Genomic DNA, 21,874 nt, shown 5'->3' with positions numbered 1-21,874 from the left:
GTGTGTTTTTACCGCTGCACGTTTTTACACACTCCAATTCACCTCACTTGCACAGTAATGATCCCACGATGGTGAGAATTCGAGAGGCTTTTTATACTGATTCTTGTTCAGAGCATCCTGGAGAATTTCCTTCTTCACCTTCGTACTCTTAACACTTGTACGTCAAGGTAATATCCTTTATTATTATAAAAGAAATAAAAAAACATACACACTATATGTTCGTTTGTTTATTAGGATTTTAACGTCATGTTTTACACTTTGGTTACATTCATGACAGGAACGGTAGTTACTCATTACAGAAGATTCATCAATTCAAGTTTAATATCAAACACAGTCATGGACAATTTAGTATCTCCAGTTCACCTCACTTGCACGTCTTTGGACTGTGGGAGGAAACCGGAGCACCCGGAGGAAACCACGCGGACACGGGAAGAACATGCACACAGAAAGGACCCGGACCGCGCCCCTGGGGATCGAACCCAGGACCTTCTTGCTGTGAGGCAACAGTGCTACCCACACTACACACTATATAGCCGAAAGTATGTGGACGCCCCTACTGATTATTGAGTTAGGGCCAGTACCTGACCTCGCAAATGCTTTTTCAACTATATGGGCACAAATTCCCACAGACACTGTTTAAAATCTTGAGGAAAACATTCCAACATATTGTGAAAAACTCCATGACAGTCAAAAAAAGGAAAATAAATAAATGGAACAGTCGGGATGTGGACAGGACTAAACTGGCACACACACACAGTTCATTACTAAAATGCCTCTCAGGAAACAGTTCTCCTCAGCAGGAAATCGGCGAACTCTCTCCCCCGAATGACCCGCGGCATCTGAAACGTGTTTAAGGAGGTGCTGAAGAGGGAAGTCATGTGACTCTTCAGCTCCCTGAACGCCCCCCTTTTAACGAGATGCACCCTCATTGGTCCGATGCTGCCCTTGATCCGGAAGGACCTGTAGATGGTGCAGTCAGTCTGAAGACACACGTCCAACTGAGTGTGTAAGAAAGAGATAAAAACAAACAGCAACATGTTTAACAACACGCTTCACAGTTGGTAATATAAGTTATTGTGTAAAAAACATACAAAACAACCTGTAAGCTGCACTAAACATGTTTGTATGATGTATTAGGGCCACAGTAAATTTTACAGAGAATAAAGTCAGTAGTTGGATGGAATCGGACATGAAAATTGTACTTTATGAAAGAAGACAGTGTGGTAAAACCTCATCAAAGTGCGAATATGAGACGAATCTGCGGAATCTGTGGAATAAGTGTCAGATCCAGGGTTACAGCTCCACATGTATCTGTGTTTATCTGGATTCTCCTCCCTGTTTCACTTTTAAACTTGTGTTACAGCTCCAGCTTCTGAGAAACTGTGAGAATCAGAATCAGCTTCTCCCAGAGTCTAAAACGCTTCTGGTTGAAAATAAAGCTTAACGTGGTTTAATGTAGTAAAAGAAGGAGACAGGAGCACTAAACTTCTCTTCATTATTACTGCTCATAAGTTCCTCCACTAATCACATTCCTCACTCGCTGTTTTACTACAATAAGTCACGATAAGCTTGTTTGTACGGCCTCATATCAAACAGTTCGTCTCATTAGAGGAGCTTTTAAAAGGTCAGCAAACAGCAAACTGGGTCAAAGTTCAATCAGAAGAAGTTTGAGGGACGTGGCAAGCGCAAAAATCAGCACAGCGGCGTGCTAAGCGGCATCGCCACCACTTTACAGGAAACAACAGCGCAGCAGAGCAAAAGCGGTTTCACCGCTTCTCATGTGAATGTGCCGGTACTGAAGGAAATACAGTATTCCAAGATCAAGCATCTCCACCATTAAGAAGCATCAGGAAACAATAAAGAAGTAAAGCTAAAGTGCAGCTTTTATAGATTTTTATCTGTTTTTAATTGTGTGTTTATATTATATTTGTGTTATTTTCAGTGTTTAAGTGTCAAAAACAACCTCATTATTTTACATGAGACTAAAATATCTGCAGCTCCATGGAGCCATGAGCACAATAACAGGTTTCACAAACATCCTTATGGGAAAAATACCTTAAAACTCAACGTGTTTAAAACTCGGTACCGCTGTATATAATCAAACCCAAATCATCTGGTGAAATCTAATACGCTAACATACACCGATCAGCCATAACATTAAAACCACCTCCTTGTTTCTACACTCACTGTCCATGTTATCAGCTCCACTTACCATATAGAAGCACTTTGTAGTTCTACAATTACTGACTGTAGTCCATCTGTTTCTCTACATGCTTTGTTACCCCCTTTCATGCTGTTCTTCAATGGTCAGGACCCCCACAGGACCCCCACAGAGCAGGTATTATTTAGGTGCTGGATCATTCTCAGCACTGCAGTGACACTGACATGGTGGTGGTGTGTTAGTGTGTGTTGTGCTGGTATGAGTGGATCAGACACAGCAGCGCTGCTGGAGTTTTTAAACACCGTGTCCACTCGCTGTCCACTCTATTAGACACTCCTACCTAGTCGGTCCACCTTGTAGATGTAAAGTCAGAGACGATCGCTCATCTATTGCTGCTGTTTGAGTCGCTCATCTTCTAGACCTTCATCAGTGGGCACAGGACGCTGTTGGCTGGATATTTTTGGATGGTGGACTATTCTCAGTCCAGCAGTGACAGTGAGGTATTTTAAAAACTCCAGCAGCGCTGCAATGTCTGATCCACTCATACCAGCACAACACACACTAACACACCACCACCATGTCAGTGTCACTGCAGTGCTGAGAATCATCCACCACCTAAATAATACCTGCTCTGTGGTGGTCCTGTGGGGGTCCTGACCATTGAAGAACAGGGTGAAAGGGGGTAACAAAGCATGCAGAGAAACAGATGGACTACAGTCAGTAATTGTAGAACTACAAAGTGCTTCTATATGGTAAGTGGAGCTGATAAAATGGACAGTGAGTTGAATGTTGTGGTTAATCGGTGTATGAAGCTATATGAAAGAATCTTATCTGACCTTATATCTTTGATCCTCGGTGAGGTTTCGGACTCCTGTCAGTTCCAGGAACACTTGGTAATGTGGCTGAGCTCCTCCTGATGAGTCTCCTGCATCACATTCATAACACATGAGCTCATAGTTTCTTACACTGTGGAATCATATTATTATGAGCAGCAGCAGCTAATATCCAGAGTAAGAAGCGTGTGCAGCACGGACAGCAGCTAGACGGGCTGGGAGAGACTCTATAAGGTCCTGGTGGGTTCTCACAGGTATCTGGAGCCATGCTAGCTGCAGTGCATCCCACAGCTGCTGGAGGGGGCATGGGGGAAGATCCATAGAGCCAACACCACCATCAAGGTGCTCCCACAGATGCTTGGGTTTAAGTCTGGGGAATTAGGGGGCCAAGGTAGTATTTGGTCACATCGTCTCGCTGGAAGATCCCATCCGCCCCAGGGAAGATAATCAGCATGTTTGGGTGTACGTGATCTACAAGGATGGATTCAAACCCAAACCGGTCGAGAGTCCCTTCCACACCTATTCCACACCACACTTTATAAGCTACGCGCTGCAGCGGTCAAAAGTAGGAAGTGGTCATAATGATGTGACTCGACAGTGTAGTTCTTACAAACTGATTCTAATTACCCAGAATTCCACTCTCAGCGCAGCAGTAATCTACCAGTTTGGCGCCGGCCCACTGTGTCACTGCTTTATTTAAAGCACCTAAAAACACCGACTCGTTCACCTTTTCACCTCGAACGTTCAGCATCTGGCCACATCTGCAACACACACACACACACACACATGAATATACATACACGCATATGGATAACCACGCATAAACACACACATACACACACATATGTACATAGACACAGACAAACTCCCCGTGTTGTATAAAACAACTTAAATCCTCCTAAATACACGTGATTGATTTATTAGTTGTAAATGATGCATTAATAAAAACAGCTTTACTATAGAGGCAGAGGTACAAACCGGTAAAGAAACTCCACCACTGCACACTGATTATAGAACCCGACCACCTTCATCACGTCTCCGATACGATACCTGCAACAACAACAACAAAAACCTGATCAGCTGCTTTAAAACATTATAACACTGTTGAGTAGAAAAAGCCACAGAAGAGAAACAGACCTGAACAGTCCAGCAGCGCTGGTGATGATGAGCTCGTAACTCTTGCCCTCCTCCACCTCGTCCATGAGGAGTGTGTTCGGGGTGTGCTGAGTGTCGAGTGTGTTTAAATTCTCCTCCGGCAGGAATTCCAGGAACATAGATCGAGGACAGAGCAAATATCGCCGAGTCTCCTGCAGGGGCCACAGATTCACCCCGATCAGTCCTAAAGGGGTAAACAAAACATCTCATCACTCAAATATTAATAATAATAATAATAATACAAATATTAATAATAATAATAACAATAATAATAATAATAATAATCATAAATAATAATATAATAATTAAAATAACAATACTAATCACAATATTATTAATAACAGTAATATAATAATAATAATGATAATAATAATAATAATAACAATAATTATAATTATATTATTAATAATAATAATTATAATAATAATAATAACGATAACAATAATTATAAAATAATTAATAATACATGTTATTAATAATAATAATAATAATAATAACAATAATGATAACAATAATTATAATATAATTAATAATAATGTTAATAATAATAATAACTGGAAACTATAGTAATATAATAATAATAATAATTCTCTTTATAGTCATTGTTCTTCCATCATATTTATTCATTATTTTACTAAATTTTTATTTCCTTTTTGTCGTTCATTAAGTCCTACTTTGTTTTTTTTGTGTGTGAGTGGGGTGTTTAATTTAGTTATTAATTTAAGTATTTAATATTTTTGTGTATCTTTTTATTTCTTGCTTAATTTTAAGTCTAATTTCCTTTTTTTATTTTCTATTTCCTTTATTCCTTTTCTTTCAGTTTTGTTGATTATTATTCATTATTTTCTTCTTTCAGCTTTTCTTTTTTTTTTCTTAAGTTCTTCTTTGTTCTTGGTCTCTGCTCCAGATCTGGGGCTCAAAGTTCAGAAGATCTGGACTCTGCCTGCCTTCGCTTAACGCTGATGAACGCTTCTTATCAAGTTTGTTTAAGTTTGATTATAATAAATCAGAGATCTTCATTTTGAAATGGTTTGCAGCAGGATTAGAGTGTAAGTAAAACCCCACCCCACCCCACCCCACGTTTAAATGCCTTTAAAATGAACCTACATACATGAACTGAACGTAAACCTGATGAGTTCCTCACCTTCAGCAGCTGTGTAGACTGGTGAGTAGAACTGAACCCCTCTGCAGTAGTTCTGTCTCAGATTCTCTCCGTAGATCTGACTCGGACCAGAATCCACGCTCTGAATCAGGTGTAAACGGGGCCACAACCTGACAGCAATACCCTCGAACCCCTCGTCGAACCCGGCTCGAAGCTCCGCCGCTCTGATCCGGTCCGGCTTGATGGACTTCTCCAGCGCCGATATGATCCTGACGTCCAGATCCAGACCCGAGCTAATACGACCTACCTGGATGTCATCGACCAGCTCCTCCCAACGCACCTAACATCACAGAAAGCCACAGATTCATTAATCAGCTGTTCAATAAGCACCTCAAACTTCCAAATAATCGATTCAATCATTCAAAATACGTCCCGATGAAGAATGAAAGTGAAAAACGCTTTAGGGCTGTAACGAATGAACACATGGTAAATATTTCCACCCGGATGTAAACTCACACTGCATTTGTCTTGCATTGCCATTTGCAATTACATTAATGTGCCAAGCATGTTCATGAAGTAGCTGTTAATTCCTCATGAAGAGCCAGAAGTCAAGTGACAATCACATGCAACTCTGAATAAGGATTTCCTAAAATGTTTGTAAATCAGATCTGTATTAGCAACAAAGCACAGTGATTCGCTTGGGCAGACCATTTAACCCAACTTACATTTTACTTAAATAAATATAAATATTAATACTTAAATATTTTGAGTAGACCATATACTTTTTGCGCATGACCAGTACCTGTCCCTACACTACACGGCGTATTAGGGCCACTGAAAAAAAACATTTTTAAGATTCGAATTTGAGAATAAAGTGGAAATATTAGAGCCAAACAGTGAGCAGCCGTCGTAGGCTTGTCAGATCAGAGAAGCACGGGTTCTGAGAACAAAGTTCTCAAAGGTCTACTTACAGACTCACGTATACAAGACTATGCACTTCTTTGCACATCTATTAATTCATACTATCTATCAATCCATCCATCCATCCATCTCCAGAGGAAGGCCAGCATTAAATTTTCAGCAGAACATAATAATAATAACTACAGAAGCGTACGCGTTCATGGTGAGGTGAAGCCGTAGACGATCATGATCATGTATGAATTAAATATCGTACCTCCAGGAATCTGAAGGCATCAAACAGTGCTGAGCAGAAAGTGCACTCCACAGTCCCAACATTCTTCTCCTTCAGAGCAAACAGGAGCTGGAGGTACAGCGCAGACGTCTCATTCCGGACCTGATCAAAACATAAAAAATCACTATATCATATTTAATTATATATCTGTTTAGGTTTAGATTAGTTTGAATATGAGACATTGTTAATAGTTCCTCTACATCAGGGGTTTCCAAAAAGTTCATGGTTGGGTCTACATGAAGATATGAACTATAATAAGATCTGTCATGATTCTAAAAATATTTTAGTTTTTATTGTCATACAATTGAAGTCAGTGGATATACTGTATGTATATCTGTCTGGCTAAAAGTAGCCCTGTCCTATATATTAAGTTCAGTTGTGTCAGCCGTGTGTCATATTAAGTTCAGTTGCGAGTCCGCAGGGTGGGAAAAGGCCGGACTAAGTGGGCGGGGTCTTCGAACATTGTGCAAGGACCCTGGTTAGCAGTTTCATGTGCAAATCGACCGAAACATGGGCAGAAAAGAAGAAGTTGAGGGACTGTGCATGTGTCGGAGGGGGTGTGGAGCAGGCAATATACCCTCCTCAAACGCAACCGGGTTCCCCAGCAGTAGCTACGCTAAATCAGTAGAAATTTTTTAGAATTTATTCATAAATCAATAGAATAAAACTAAAAACTTCAGACTTCAACAGTTTTGGGAAGGTTTTCTGTGCAGAAAGCAACAAGACATGGTTTGACTGTGACTGATACAGAGTCCTGATTAAACACCTTTCGACTGAAATTGGAACCTCAATTGTGAGCCAGGCCCTCTAATCCAGCATCAGTGCCTGACCTCCGAGTTCCCACAGATACGCTCCCAAATCTTGTGGTAAACCTTCCCCAAAGTGTGGAGGTCACGTTTTTGGCCACATTGTATGTCTTAAATTGCAGTTAATACTGTTATTATTTTCTTGGGACTTAATGATGCCTTCATTATCGCTCAACCTGTTGGTAGAAACGTGCCCAACAACTGACAGCTCGTGTTACCTGGAAGACAGGAGCAGGACTCGTGTACATGTGGAACATCAGTCCAGCAGACGACCGTGTGGCTCCGATACGAACTCCTGCATCAGAATAACGCTCAGCGTGCGGGTAACAAAGCCTGAAGGTCTTTAGAAATCTTGGCATGTTCGGAAAAGCCTTTGTCAACACGTCTGCACACACCGATACTCCCTGTAACACAAACATGGTGTAAATATCCTGGATCTAGCCCTATGATATACAAAATCTGAGGCATCACTTATTCAAAAAGTTTCAGCACTTTTAAAACTCTATTTATTAGGAATTTCAAAAACAAACTCTTTTCTACATCGTCGCCTTCCGATGCATTTTCTCAGTGTCATACTAACTTTTTAATGCCGTCAGCAAAACATATTTTTGGTTGAGCTCGTAGCCACTGATGCAGCGCAGCTTTCACAACATCATCACATTAAAATCTTCTTCCCCTTAAAGCTTCCTTGAGCGTCCAAAAAGGTGGAAATTAGATGGAGCTAAACCCGGACTATAAGCGTCTCTCAGTCTCTCAGACATTGTGAGTTTTACAATTGGTGTTTTAGGCCTGAGTATTTTAAACCAAAAAATGGGTCTCAGAGAAAAATATAATACTTAAATAATTAACAAATTTTAACTGGGATGTAATTACAAAATAAACTTGTACGCAAACACACTTTGTGGAGGCTTTATGTTACATCTTGTAAACCACAGTGGGACCAGATCGTAGACCATAACAGAGAGAGTAAGATGCATTGTGTTGCCTAAAATTCATATTCCGCTAGCACACCAGTGCCAAGATTCTGAACACCTCGGTTCGAATCTCGGCTCTGCTACCGGTCGGCTGGGCGCCATCTAGCGGGCACAACTGGCAGTGTCTGCTGGGTGGGATGACCGGACCATAAGTGGGTGGGGTCTTTAAACGCTGCATAAGTACCCTGGTTAGCAGATAGAGGGTTACGCTATGACTGCGCAAGGGTCGGAGGAGGCATCAGCAGCAATATACCCTCCTCGAACACAATCAGGGATCCTCCAGCAGCGGAAGACTAATTGACTACACTAAATTGGGAGAAAATGCAGAAATAAAATAGAAAAAATAAATCATGGACATAATTTGGGTCGTAACACTCACAGTGGGGCACATTTGGACCAAGACTGCATTGTATAACAGCATATGTACCTGTGAGAAGTACTCTTTGTTGATCTCTTTGGTGTTCAGAAGCATCTTACTGGAGCCCGATGACCCTGACGTCATGGTTAGAAGCGGCGTCTCTGTGACAAGAACCTTCTTCTCACCAGCAGCAACTTGCTGTATGAGTTTCTCATAATGATCGCAGGTGGTGATGGGATGGTGCTCTCGGAAATCTTTACTATCTACAATGGGGAGAATACAATGATTTAAAAATAATTCAATGTTTTATTCTGGAAATAAAACCTAAACAAGCAAACCCTGATCAGTTGTGAGTACCTGTGATTGAGCTGAATTGGTACTTCTGCCCATACAGGGTGTCCTTGCTGGATCTCAGATGTTTGAGCAATGTCGTCTCCTGCGCCGTCCTCACGTTCAGTGTGTCTTTCTCCAGCTGCTGTCTCTGGCGTCGCCCCACCCAGGTTACCCACCTGATGTACATGTACTGATGCACCGCGCTGAAAACACTGCACCCGCCACCCGCACACTTGCGCCATAATACCGCCACTAAACTCAAAGCGACGACGCCGAGTGCAGTGAACACAGCGCAAGACATTTCTGTTTAAAAAACATAAATAATAATGATGATTATTAGACTGAACTACAATCAGAAAGATCTGTACAAATCTCAGAAAGCAAGGTCTATGATTTCAGTAGTCAGTAAGGTCGCATGAAGCCATAACAAACAGCTACAAGTACCAAGGTTATCTGTACAAACAACTGGCGGTAATTACCAAAGTACATGGAACAGTGATCTCTTCGACTGGTTGGGGAAGAAAGCTCAAACTCTTCAGTGGGGTTGACGTCAGGGCTCTGTGCAGGAGAGAAAAATGTTAATCTACCCTAGAAGTATTAATACACAATCAATCACTACTTAAAAAATGTAAATCCAGTCATATTCCAATATTCCAAGAAAACTTAGAATACAGTAGAATGTTATTGGGTGTGTACATGGTGTACATGATTGCATTTATGACGTCCGAAACCTATTCCACTGTTCGTATGCCACTGTCCAAAGAGGTCACCAACAAGATACATAAGGATGTTTTATTAATATTATTGTTACCGCATTCACAGAGTCTCTGTGTGAGGCTATGTGGGTGTGATCCCTCTCTGCAGACAAGATTATATATATAACAGAATGTAGGGCTAGGCGGTATGACGGTACATTCCTCATATTGTATGAATTTTTATATACTGCCATACTGTAGCACAGTTAATTTTAACATTTGTAATCCTCAAAAGGCAGCAAATCATATAATATTGTTCGCCGCTAAAAGCGCTATGGAGCGCCGTGCAAACTTCCTTAATATGGTGAAAAAATAAACTAAAACAGATGGAGGATGAAGAGAGGGAGACCAAATATGCAGCGGAAGAACCTGCCAAAGAAATGAGGCATGTGGGCAGTTTAGAACAGACGTTATACTGCACGGTCTGTTGAGCCACGTCTGCTACAAACAACGACATTACGAACGCAGTAACGATCCACACATGCAGGGACACAATTCCTCTCCAGACAGTCGAGAAAGAATCATTCAGAGCGATAATTAAAACTCTGGATTCCAGGTTTGTCTTACAGGGTGAAAATACTTCAGGTCAGTCGCTAAACCGGCGTTAAGTGACCTGGAAGTGGAGAGATTTAAAGTCGTCCACTTTTCTACAACAGACCAGTGGTCAAGCTGTACAGTGGAGTTTACAAACGTGCTTTTATTTGTTAAAGAGAGAGTTAAGGGTGATTGTATAATACTTAAATATTAAATAAACAATAAAACATTTACTGATTCCATCATATATTGTGTCAATTTGTGGTAGTCCTCAAAACCTTCATTATATACATGCTGAAATTATAACTGTTTATATTCTATGTACTTATAACAGTAGAATCAACCACAGACACATAAAACATACCGTGATATACCGGGAAACCGTCAGGATCTTAAACAATACCGTGATACAGATGTTTGGTCACACCGCCCAGCCCGGTGCTGATTGGGTTAAAGTGTTTGTGGGTTTGGTTACACGTCACGTCCTGATGTTTACATCCTGCAGGCTGCTGCGTTTATGGAGTGAATAATAAAGTAATAAACACGATGTGAATAAACTAACGTGATTATTACAACATGTAAATGTTATTAAAGTGTAAAAGTGATTTTATACTCACCATTTAAATACATATAAACAATCTACCTTCACTCGTGTTCTAACTAACAGGGATCAGCAGATCTGAGTTATTATACTGGTGTCTGTCTGTACTAGAGTAATAAAATGTTTACTGATGAAGCTCTTCTGTGATTCTGTAAGTCAGTCTGGATTAAAAACTGCTGTTAAATGTTAAAAATAAATATAAAAAAATGTAAACACGCAGCTGATCCCAGAACAGCAACAGAACTCCGGTATATAAACATGATTAATACTCACATTACTCTACATTACTCTATGTTACTTTATTTTAATCTAAATTAATAAAAAACTATAACGCCATCAGGTCTGTAGCACAAACAACACAGGAAGAAAGATCCGACTCTTCCTGATTCAGTGGTCGTGTTGTGACGTCACTACACCAGACGACTGCTGTGTAAGAGTGAATAATAACATCATCAAGTTTTATTATTTATAAATTCCTGCTTTAGCTATTATTATTTGTATCATTTTTATTACCGTGAGCAATTTACTTAATTATTATCTAGTTTTCATTGTGTATTCTTATATAATGTACACCGATTAGCCATAACATTAAAACCACCTCCTTGTTTCTACACTCACTGTCCATTTTATCAGCTCCACTTACCATATAGAAGCACTACAAAGTGGATCAGACACAGCAGCGCTCATGGAGTTTTATAGAATTGTCCACCAACCAAAAATATCCAGCCAGCAGCGCCCCGTGGGCAGCATCCTGTGACCACTGATGAAGGTCTAGAAGATGACCGACTCAAACAGCAGCAATAGATGAGCGATCGTCTCTGACTTTACATCTACAAGGTGGACCAACTAGGTAGGAGTGTCTAATAGAGTGGACAGTGAGTGGACACGGTGTTTAAAAACTCCAGCAGCGCTGCTGTGTCTGATCCACTCATACCAGCACAACACACACTAACACACCACCACCATGTCAGTGTCACTGCAGTGCTGAGAATGATCCACCACCTAAATAATACCTGCTCTGTGGGGGTCCTGACCATTGAAGAACAGGGTGAAAGCAGGCTAAAACAGTATGTAGAGAAACAGATGGACTACAGTCAGTAACTGTAGAACTACAAAGTGCTTCTATATGGTAAGTGGAGCTGATAAAATGGACTGTAGAAGTCTGTAGAAACAATGATGTTGATCAATAAAGTTGTTATAAAATAAAAAATAAAGAGAAAATAATCTGGTTCGTCTTTCGTCTTAAATATGAAGAATCCCTTATTTACTTATTTTGGGACTGCACACTTTGTTCACTTTGTCTTTTGGATTGACGTAAATAATTTTATTATAGAAATATAAACCATAATTTATTCTCTTTGGGATAATTAAAGGTGTTATATTGAACTCAGACGGGATTGATATTGTCAACCTTGTTCTAATATTACCAAACATCACATTCATTGTTTGTTTATTTATAAGGATATAACATGTTTTACACTTTGGTTACATTCATGACAGGAACGGTCGTTACTCATTACACAAGATTCATCAGTTCACATGTTTATATCAAACACAGTCGTGGACAATTTTGTATCTCCAATTCACCTCACTTGAACGTCTTTAGACTGTGGGAGGAAACTGGAGCCCCCGGAGGAAACCCACACGGACACGGGGAGAACATGCAAACTCCACACTCCACCTGGAAATCGAACCCAGGACCTTCTTGCTGTGAGGCGACAGTGCTACCCACCGAGCCAACTTGAATCGTATAATGCAGCGGTGAAACAATGAATGAATAAATGATGCACATGGAGAAATGAATCCTGTTCCAGACTATCTTAAATACAATAATCAGTTTTAATAACCACCTTGTTTTGTAATAGGAATGAAATCTTCTGTTTTGTGTTAGCCTTTAATAACCATAAACAAAGAGATTAAAAAATTATTTCATTTTTGCTTAAAATTGTGTAGAAAAATCTGAAAACCAGATCTGTGTAGTTTTATTCACTAACCAGTTCCAATATGAATTAAACTATTATTTGTACTTTTTTTTATTGTTGTAGGCATATTTTTTATGAAATATTCTGTTTATTCTGAACACGAGGATGTTATTCAGCACTCTCGGTCAGCATTCTCATTCAGCACTAAACATACATGTTGTTTTGGGTTTGTTTTCTCTCTCTTCAGGTGTGTAAGTGTAGAAGAGTAAGATTAAACTCACAGAACAAAACACAAAAAGAACATATAAGAGTGATAAATCTTTTTATTTTTTCAGTGTCGGTGTAAAGAGCCCAACTCGATGACAAAGAAACAAATCGAGCCCTTTTACTCCTTCATACCATCTTCATAACATCTGGAGCATCATACAACATCTGGAGCATCATCCGCTCACATACGTGTCGTTATTTAAAAGCAAAAGAAATCAGTTCTAATTATAAAATGAAACAAACGAGACACGTCAGAGTCAGCGGCCGTGCTGATAATCAAATGTACAATTTATCACGACATTTAACAAAACGTTATTATAAAGAATAAAAAACTTACACCCACATCTGTGTTCTGGTCGGTGGAGGCCGCGCCTGTACAGGCATCGCTTTTATACTTTAAATAATAATAAAGTGTTCCGTCTGAGAGGCAGCATGAGCACGGCCGACTCCTTCTAAACACTGTGTTGATAAATATGATGTGAGGTGATTATTGCAATATTAGACGTTAATAATCGACACAGACGGCGACAGCAGCACAAAATCAAAGCGGTTAAAGAAAAAACATACAAAAATTCATTTTAAATTCAACTGAAATACAAGATCGCTTTTGTGCAGCTGATTTATCAGACAGAGACGCACTGTCAGTAATTCCATTTGAAATGTACATCAGTTTACACCAAAAATATTTTAATATAGTGAAAAACACTATCAAAACCGCTCATATAAATCTCTTATAAATCTAGAGTGAGCAAAACAGCAATATAGACTTCCTATCAAAATATAGACACTTTTAATTCTTTAGAGCAAACAGGTGAACAAAAATACAACCAACAGATTAAATCGAGACAGCAGTTAAAGGCAAGACATCAAAATATATATATTTATATTTATATACTAGCACGTCTGCATCGGTGGTCCAGTGATCTCGCTAATAAATAAATAAATACATCTTATTCGTTTATTCAAATTTATTCATTTATAATCTTCATCTCCGGGTTTCTAAAAGCTTAAGGCTGATCGTGTGCTTCCTTCCCCAACCTATTTTGCACCACGGACCGGTTTCATATAAGATATATAATGTTTCATGGACCGGCGCTGCTCCCACCTAGTGGTAACAGGAAGCAATAACACCTGAAGTGTGTTGGAAATGGAAGCAGTGGTGCCCAGGTGGCACAGCGGGATATTCCGCGAGCACACCAGCGCTGAGGTTCTAAACTCCTCGGTTCGAAACTCGGTGTTGCCACCGGTCGGCTGGGCGCCATCTAGCGGGCACAATTGGCAGTGCCTGCAGCAGACACTAATTGGCTACCATGTCTGCTGGGTGGGGAAATGACCAAATTACGCTGTGCAAGGACCCTGATTAGCAGATAGAGGTGCCTGTGCTGTAGCACAGGCGTAAAGAAGGGGTCCGCTAGGAGGCAATATACCCTCCTCGAACGCAATCAGGGGTCCCGAGCAGCGGAAGACAAATTGACTACACTAAATCAGAAGAAAATGCAGAAATAAATAGGAAATGGAAGCCGTGTTTTCATTGCTTTTGTAGCGATCTCTAATTATTTATTCTTTCTGTACAGCCCGGTAATAAATGACGCACTGACCGATACCGGTCCGCAGCCTGGTGGTTGGGGACCACTGACTAAAAAATTCTGGAGTTTAATCAGCTGCAATCCGGTCATTAATGTTCCTGCAACAGATAATATTCGCTTATTTATTTGAATCGACTCTTTTAATCCTGGTCAGAGTCACAGTGGCACAGGGGAACACACCACTGTGAAGACGATCGTGTTATTAACCGTTTCTTTACCCGAGATGAATCTGTCCTGGGGAGGGACTTTAAAACGTTCAGTAAAATCATACAGACGTTTTAAACAGCAGCACAAAGAACCATTTTCATTTCACCCTTCATCCCTGGACAATAATAATCATAATAATCATAATAATTATAATAATTAACGGAATGTTTGTTTACATTATTACTTAATAATTAATCTGACACATTTTAATAATCATTTGGTCCATGTCTGATTCTTGATAAAGATTCATTAAGTAATGTAATTAAGTTATGTAGAACCAACATCTGTACATGCTGGTAAAGACGTCTGTTTACTCTGTTACGTATTACAGACGTCTATTTACACTGGTGATGAAGGACGGAGTTTTTTACCTTCCTAACACTTTACAGACCCCTATTCATGCCAACAATTAAGTAAAGACATTTGTTTACACTGGTAAAGTATTGTTTACACCATCTAGTTACTCTGTTAACATAGTTTGGGCATCTGTTTGTTTACGCTGGTCATACATTTGAAATATTTGTATGCTGGTGATGCAGCGTGGACATTCATGCTGGTGATAGTGAAGTTTGTACTGGTAATGTAGAATGTTTATGATGATAACGTAGTACAGTCACCTGTTACACTCCTAATGTCTAGTACTGACATGTGAAATGTAAATGTTAATATCAGTAACTGTACTGGCAGATTGGTAATAGATAGACAGTTAGGTAGGTAGGTAGGTAGGTAGGTAGGTAGGTAGGTAGGTAGGTAAATTAGTAGGTAGGTAGATAGGTAAGTTGGTAGGTAAATAGGTAGGTAGATAGATAGGTAAGTAGGTAGATAGATAGGTAGGAAAATAGGTAGGTCGGTAAGTAGGTAGGTAAACAGGAAGGTAGGTAAATAAACAGGTAAGTAAGTAGGTAAAATAGGCAAGTAGGTAGGTAGGTGAATGGGTAGTTAGGTAGGTAAATAGGTAGGGTAGGTAGATAGATTGGTAAGTTGGTAGGTAGATATGTAGGTAGGCTAATAGGTAGGTCGGTAAATAGGTAGGTAGTTAAGTAGGTAGGTAAACAGGTAGGTAAGTAGATAGGTAGGTAAGTAAATAGGTAAGAAGGTAGATAGGTATGTGGGTAAATAGGTAGGTAGGTAAGCAGGTAAATAGGTAGGTAGGTAAATGAGTAGATAGATAGATAGATAGATAGATAGATAGATAGATAGATAGATAGATAGATAGGAAAGTCGGTAGGTGGGTAGGTAAATAGGTAGGTAGGTAAATAGGTGGGTAGGTAAATAGGTAAGAAGGTATGTAGGTAGGTAGGTAGGTAGGTAAATAGGTAGGTAGATAAATAGGTAGGTAGGTAGGTAGGTAGGTAGGTAGGTAGGTAAAATAGGTAGGTAGATAAATAGGTAATTCGGTAGGTAGGTAAATAGGTAGGTACAGTAGATAAATAGGTAATTCGGTAGGTAGGTAGGTAGGTAGGTAGGTAGGTAGGTAGGTAGTTAGGTAGGTAGGTAGGTAAATGAATACTTTATCCCAAAGGAAACAACTGGATTATTGGATATTAACAATATAAAGTAGCTGAATGGATCCGGACATTCCTATTAAAGGGTAACGGAGTTGAGCATGTTCACCAGGACCTCTGGTTTATCATGTCTTTGATTGTGCTGTTATTACATTAACATGTCAAAAATGATTGTCTAACTTGGATCCTCCTGTCTAGAGTCACGTTAAAAAGCAGCGCCGGCATGTTCACTATGTTTACATTTACAGCATTTAGCAGAAGCTTTTTAACCAATGCCACTTACAGTTGAGGGTCAGTATTTTTGATGAGGCTCTGAGGGCTCGTGGGTTAAAGGTTAATCACTGACTGATGACGATCTGCAAAATGAGCCTCTCTGATACGCGCCTGTGCAGTTAACAATAGACTTAATACAGTAAACACACTGTGTGTGTTAATGGAAGGTTATTAGTAATAAAGTGCTGGAGTTCACCTTCACCTTCACCCCGTCCTCAGAACCCCGGGTACATAAACACGAGAGGAAGTACAAGTGAAGAAAACAGGAAATGAGCTTCTATTACAGTAAGAGTTTGTGCCGGTGTTCTGTCGATCTATCCTACCTACACGTGTGCATCTGTTCTGAGACATATATTATTTCTCAGCTGGAGCCTATCCCAGCTTTTCAAAGGACGCAAGGCACACAGTAACACCCTGGACACACACGCACACACACACACACATTCACCTGACTGCATGTTTTTGTACCGTGGGAGGAAACCGGAGCACCCGGAGGAAACCCACGCAGACACGGGGAGAACATGCAAACTCCACACAGAAAGGACCCGGACCGCCCCGCCTGGGAATCGAACCCAGGACCTTCTTGCTTGATATGTGTATCTTATCATAACTAGTGGTGGTTTATAATAAGATACAGATTAATCCAGATGTGCTGCCTAATAGTCTAATTTTAATAAGAATAGATCAAAAAAACTTACAGATATTTACTACGGGAATAAATTGTGACAGAGCAGGACAGATCGACAGATACGATCTATAAATCTGCACTACGGTACGACAGATCGACAGATACGATCTATAAATCTGCTCTACGGTACGACAGATCGACAGATACGATCTATAAATCTGCTCTACGGTACGACAGATCGACAGATACGATCTATAAATCTGCTCTACGGTACGACAGATCGACAGATACGATCTATAAATCTGCTCTACGGTACGACACATCGACAGATACGATCTATAAATCTGCTCTACGGTAGGACAGATCGACAGATACGATCTATAAATCTGCTCTACGGTACGACAGATCGACAGATACGATCTATAAATCTGCTCTACGGTACGACAGATCGACAGACACGATCTATAAATCTGCACTACGGTACGACAGATCGACAGATACGATCTATAAATCTGCTCTACGGTACGACAGATCGACAGACACGATCTATAAATCTGCACTACGGTACGACAGATCGACAGATACGATCTATAAATCTGCTCTACGGTACGACAGATCGACAGATACGATCTATAAATCTGCTCTACGGTACGACACATCGACAGATACGATCTATAAATCTGCTCTACGGTAGGACAGATCGACAGATACGATCTATAAATCTGCTCTACGGTACGACAGATCGACAGATACGATCTATAAATCTGCTCTACGGTACGACACATCGACAGATACGATCTATAAATCTGCTCTACGGTAGGACAGATCGACAGATACGATCTATAAATCTGCTCTACGGTACGACAGATCGACAGATACGATCTATAAATCTGCTCTACGGTAGGACAGATCGACAGATACGATCTATAAATCTGCTCTACGGTACGACAGATCGACAGACACGATCTATAAATCTGCTCTACGGTAGGACAGATCGACAGATACGATCTATAAATCTGCTCTACGGTACGACAGATCGACAGATACGATCTATAAATCTGCTCTACGGTAGGACAGATCGACAGATACGATCTATAAATCTGCTCTACGGTACGACAGATCGACAGACACGATCTATAAATCTGCTCTACGGTACGACAGATCGACAGACACGATCTATAAATCTGCTCTACGGTAGGACAGATCGACAGACACGATCTATAAATCTGCTCTACGGTACGACAGATCGACAGATACGATCTATAAATCTGCTCTACGGTACGACACATCGACAGATACGATCTATAAATCTGCTCTACGGTAGGACAGATCGACAGACACGATCTATAAATCTGCTCTACGGTACGACAGATCGACAGATACGATCTATAAATCTGCTCTACGGTACGACACATCGACAGATACGATCTATAAATCTGCTCTACGGTAGGACAGATCGACAGACACGATCTATAAATCTGCTCTACGGTACGACAGATCGACAGATACGATCTATAAATCTGCTCTACGGTACGACAGATCGACAGACACGATCTATAAATCTGCTCTACGGTAGGACAGATCGACAGATACGATCTATAAATCTGCTCTACGGTACGACAGATCGACAGACACGATCTATAAATCTGCTCTACGGTACGACAGATCGACAGACACGATCTATAAATCTGCTCTACGGTACGACACATCGACAGATACGATCTATAAATCTGCTCTACGGTAGGACAGATCGACAGACACGATCTATAAATCTGCTCTACGGTACGACAGATCGACAGATACGATCTATAAATCTGCTCTACGGTACGACACATCGACAGATACGATCTATAAATCTGCTCTACGGTAGGACAGATCGACAGATACGATCTATAAATCTGCTCTACGGTACGACAGATCGACAGATACGATCTATAAATCTGCTCTACGGTACGACACATCGACAGATACGATCTATAAATCTGCTCTACGGTAGGACAGATCGACAGATACGATCTATAAATCTGCTCTACGGTACGACAGATCGACAGACACGATCTATAAATCTGCTCTACGGTACGACAGATCGACAGACATGATCTATAAATCTGCTCTACGGTAGGACAGATCGACAGACACGATCTATAAATCTGCTCTACGGTACGACAGATCGACAGATACGATCTATAAATCTGCTCTACGGTACGACACATCGACAGATACGATCTATAAATCTGCTCTACGGTAGGACAGATCGACAGACACGATCTATAAATCTGCTCTACGGTACGACAGATCGACAGATATGATCTATAAATCTGCTCTACGGTACGACACATCGACAGATACGATCTATAAATCTGCTCTACGGTAGGACAGATCGACAGACACGATCTATAAATCTGCTCTACGGTACGACAGATCGACAGATACGATCTATAAATCTGCTCTACGGTACGACAGATCGACAGACACGATCTATAAATCTGCTCTACGGTAGGACAGATCGACAGATACGATCTATAAATCTGCTCTACGGTACGACAGATCGACAGACACGATCTATAAATCTGCTCTACGGTACGACAGATCGACAGACACGATCTATAAATCTGCTCTACGGTACGACACATCGACAGATACGATCTATAAATCTGCTCTACGGTAGGACAGATCGACAGACACGATCTATAAATCTGCTCTACGGTACGACAGATCGACAGATACGATCTATAAATCTGCTCTACGGTACGACAGATCGACAGACACGATCTATAAATCTGCTCTACGGTACGACAGATCGACAGATACGATCTATAAATCTGCTCTACGGTACGACAGATCGACAGATACGATCTATAAATCTGCTCTACGGTACGACAGATCGACAGACACGATCTATAAATCTGCTCTACGGTACGACAGATCGACAGATACGATCTATAAATCTGCTCTACGGTACGACACATCGACAGATACGATCTATAAATCTGCTCTACGGTAGGACAGATCGACAGACACGATCTATAAATCTGCTCTACGGTACGACAGATCGACAGATACGATCTATAAATCTGCTCTACGGTAGGACAGATCGACAGACACGATCTATAAATCTGCTCTACGGTACGACAGATCGACAGATACGATCTATAAATCTGCTCTACGGTACGACAGATCGACAGACACGATCTATAAATCTGCTCTACGGTAGGACAGATCGACAGATACGATCTATAAATCTGCTCTACGGTACGACAGATCGACAGACACGATCTATAAATCTGCTCTACGGTACGACAGATCGACAGACACGATCTATAAATCTGCTCTACGGTACGACAGATCGACAGACACGATCTATAAATCTGCTCTACGGTACGACACATCGACAGATACGATCTATAAATCTGCTCTACGGTAGGACAGATCGACAGATACGATCTATAAATCTGCTCTACGGTAGGACAGATCGACAGATACGATCTATAAATCTGCTCTACGGTACGACAGATCGACAGATACGATCTATAAATCTGCTCTACGGTACGACAGATCGACAGACACGATCTATAAATCTGCTCTACGGTACGACAGATCGACAGATACGATCTATAAATCTGCTCTACGGTACGACAGATCGACAGATACGATCTATAAATCTGCTCTACGGTACGACAGATCGACAGATACGATCTATAAATCTGCTCTACGGTACGACAGATCGACAGATACGATCTATAAATCTGCTCTACGGTACGACAGATCGACAGATACGATCTATAAATCTGCTCTACGGTACGACAGATCGACAGATACGATCTATAAATCTGCTCTACGGTACGACAGATCGACAGATACGATCTATAAATCTGCTCTACGGTACGACAGATCGACAGATACGATCTATAAATCTGCTCTACGGTACGACAGATCGACAGATACGATCTATAAATCTGCTCTACGGTAGGACAGATCGACAGATACGATCTATAAATCTGCTCTACGGTACGACAGATCGACAGATACGATCTATAAATCTGCTCTACGGTACGACAGATCGACAGACACGATCTATAAATCTGCTCTACGGTACGACAGATCGACAGATACGATCTATAAATCTGCTCTACGGTACGACAGATCGACAGATACGATCTATAAATCTGCTCTACGGTACGACAGATCGACAGATACGATCTATAAATCTGCTCTACGGTACGACAGATCGACAGATACGATCTATAAATCTGCTCTACGGTACGACAGATCGACAGATACGATCTATAAATCTGCTCTACGGTACGACAGATCGACAGATACGATCTATAAATCTGCTCTACGGTACGACAGATCGACAGATACGATCTATAAATCTGCTCTACGGTACGACAGATCGACAGATACGATCTATAAATCTGCTCTACGGTACGACAGATCGACAGATACGATCTATAAATCTGCTCTACGGTACGACAGATCGACAGATACGATCTATAAATCTGCTCTACGGTACGACAGATCGACAGATACGATCTATAAATCTGCTCTACGGTACGACAGATCGACAGAACACCGGCGGTGGCTCATCGGCTGGAGTGTAAAAAAGCAAAGAAGGAAATAAAGCGTAAGACGGAAGTGTTGCGGCTTATTGCTGGATAGTTTCTAGGGAACTTTGTGTG

At 40.8% G+C, this 21,874-nt stretch overlaps 1 protein-coding gene across 4 annotated transcripts; it reads right to left on the bottom strand.

Moving 5' to 3' along the window:
- Positions 1–214: 214 nt before the first annotated feature.
- ghdc (GH3 domain containing) lies at positions 215–10,961 on the bottom strand. 4 transcript variants are annotated; one of them, XM_063003902.1, is made up of 13 exons: positions 10,821–10,961; positions 10,568–10,712; positions 9,394–9,472; positions 8,939–9,217; positions 8,651–8,844; positions 7,468–7,653; positions 6,426–6,545; positions 5,294–5,591; positions 4,132–4,333; positions 3,973–4,044; positions 3,622–3,755; positions 2,998–3,086; positions 215–998 (listed from the first exon to the last, which is right to left on the bottom strand). In XM_063003902.1, exons 3-13 carry the CDS (start codon positions 9,401–9,403, stop codon positions 777–779), a joined length of 1,806 nt encoding a protein of 601 aa, XP_062859972.1. In that variant the 5' UTR covers positions 9,404–9,472; positions 10,568–10,712; positions 10,821–10,961; the 3' UTR covers positions 215–776. The 4 variants fall into 4 exon arrangements, with proteins under 4 accessions (XP_062859972.1, XP_062859974.1, XP_062859973.1 ...); XM_063003904.1 differs by having other exon boundaries at positions 10,607–10,712; XM_063003903.1 differs by having other exon boundaries at positions 10,568–10,709.
- Positions 10,962–21,874: the final 10,913 nt, after the last annotated feature.

Source organism: Trichomycterus rosablanca, chromosome 10 (assembly GCF_030014385.1).
Source record: "Trichomycterus rosablanca isolate fTriRos1 chromosome 10, fTriRos1.hap1, whole genome shotgun sequence".
Lineage (NCBI taxonomy): Eukaryota > Metazoa > Chordata > Actinopteri > Siluriformes > Trichomycteridae > Trichomycterus > Trichomycterus rosablanca.
This window is presented reverse-complemented; position numbering and strand designations above follow the sequence as displayed.

Excerpts from the sequence above, each read along its gene's own strand:
- ghdc (XM_063003902.1), bottom strand. Across the intron at positions 4,045-4,131 it reads AGCGCTGCTGGACTGTTCAG|GTATCGTATCGGAGACGTGA; the intron begins GTCTGTTTCTCT and ends TTGTTGTTGCAG. Across the intron at positions 999-2,997 it reads CCGAGGATCAAAGATATAAG|TTGGACGTGTGTCTTCAGAC; the intron begins GTCAGATAAGAT and ends TTACACACTCAG.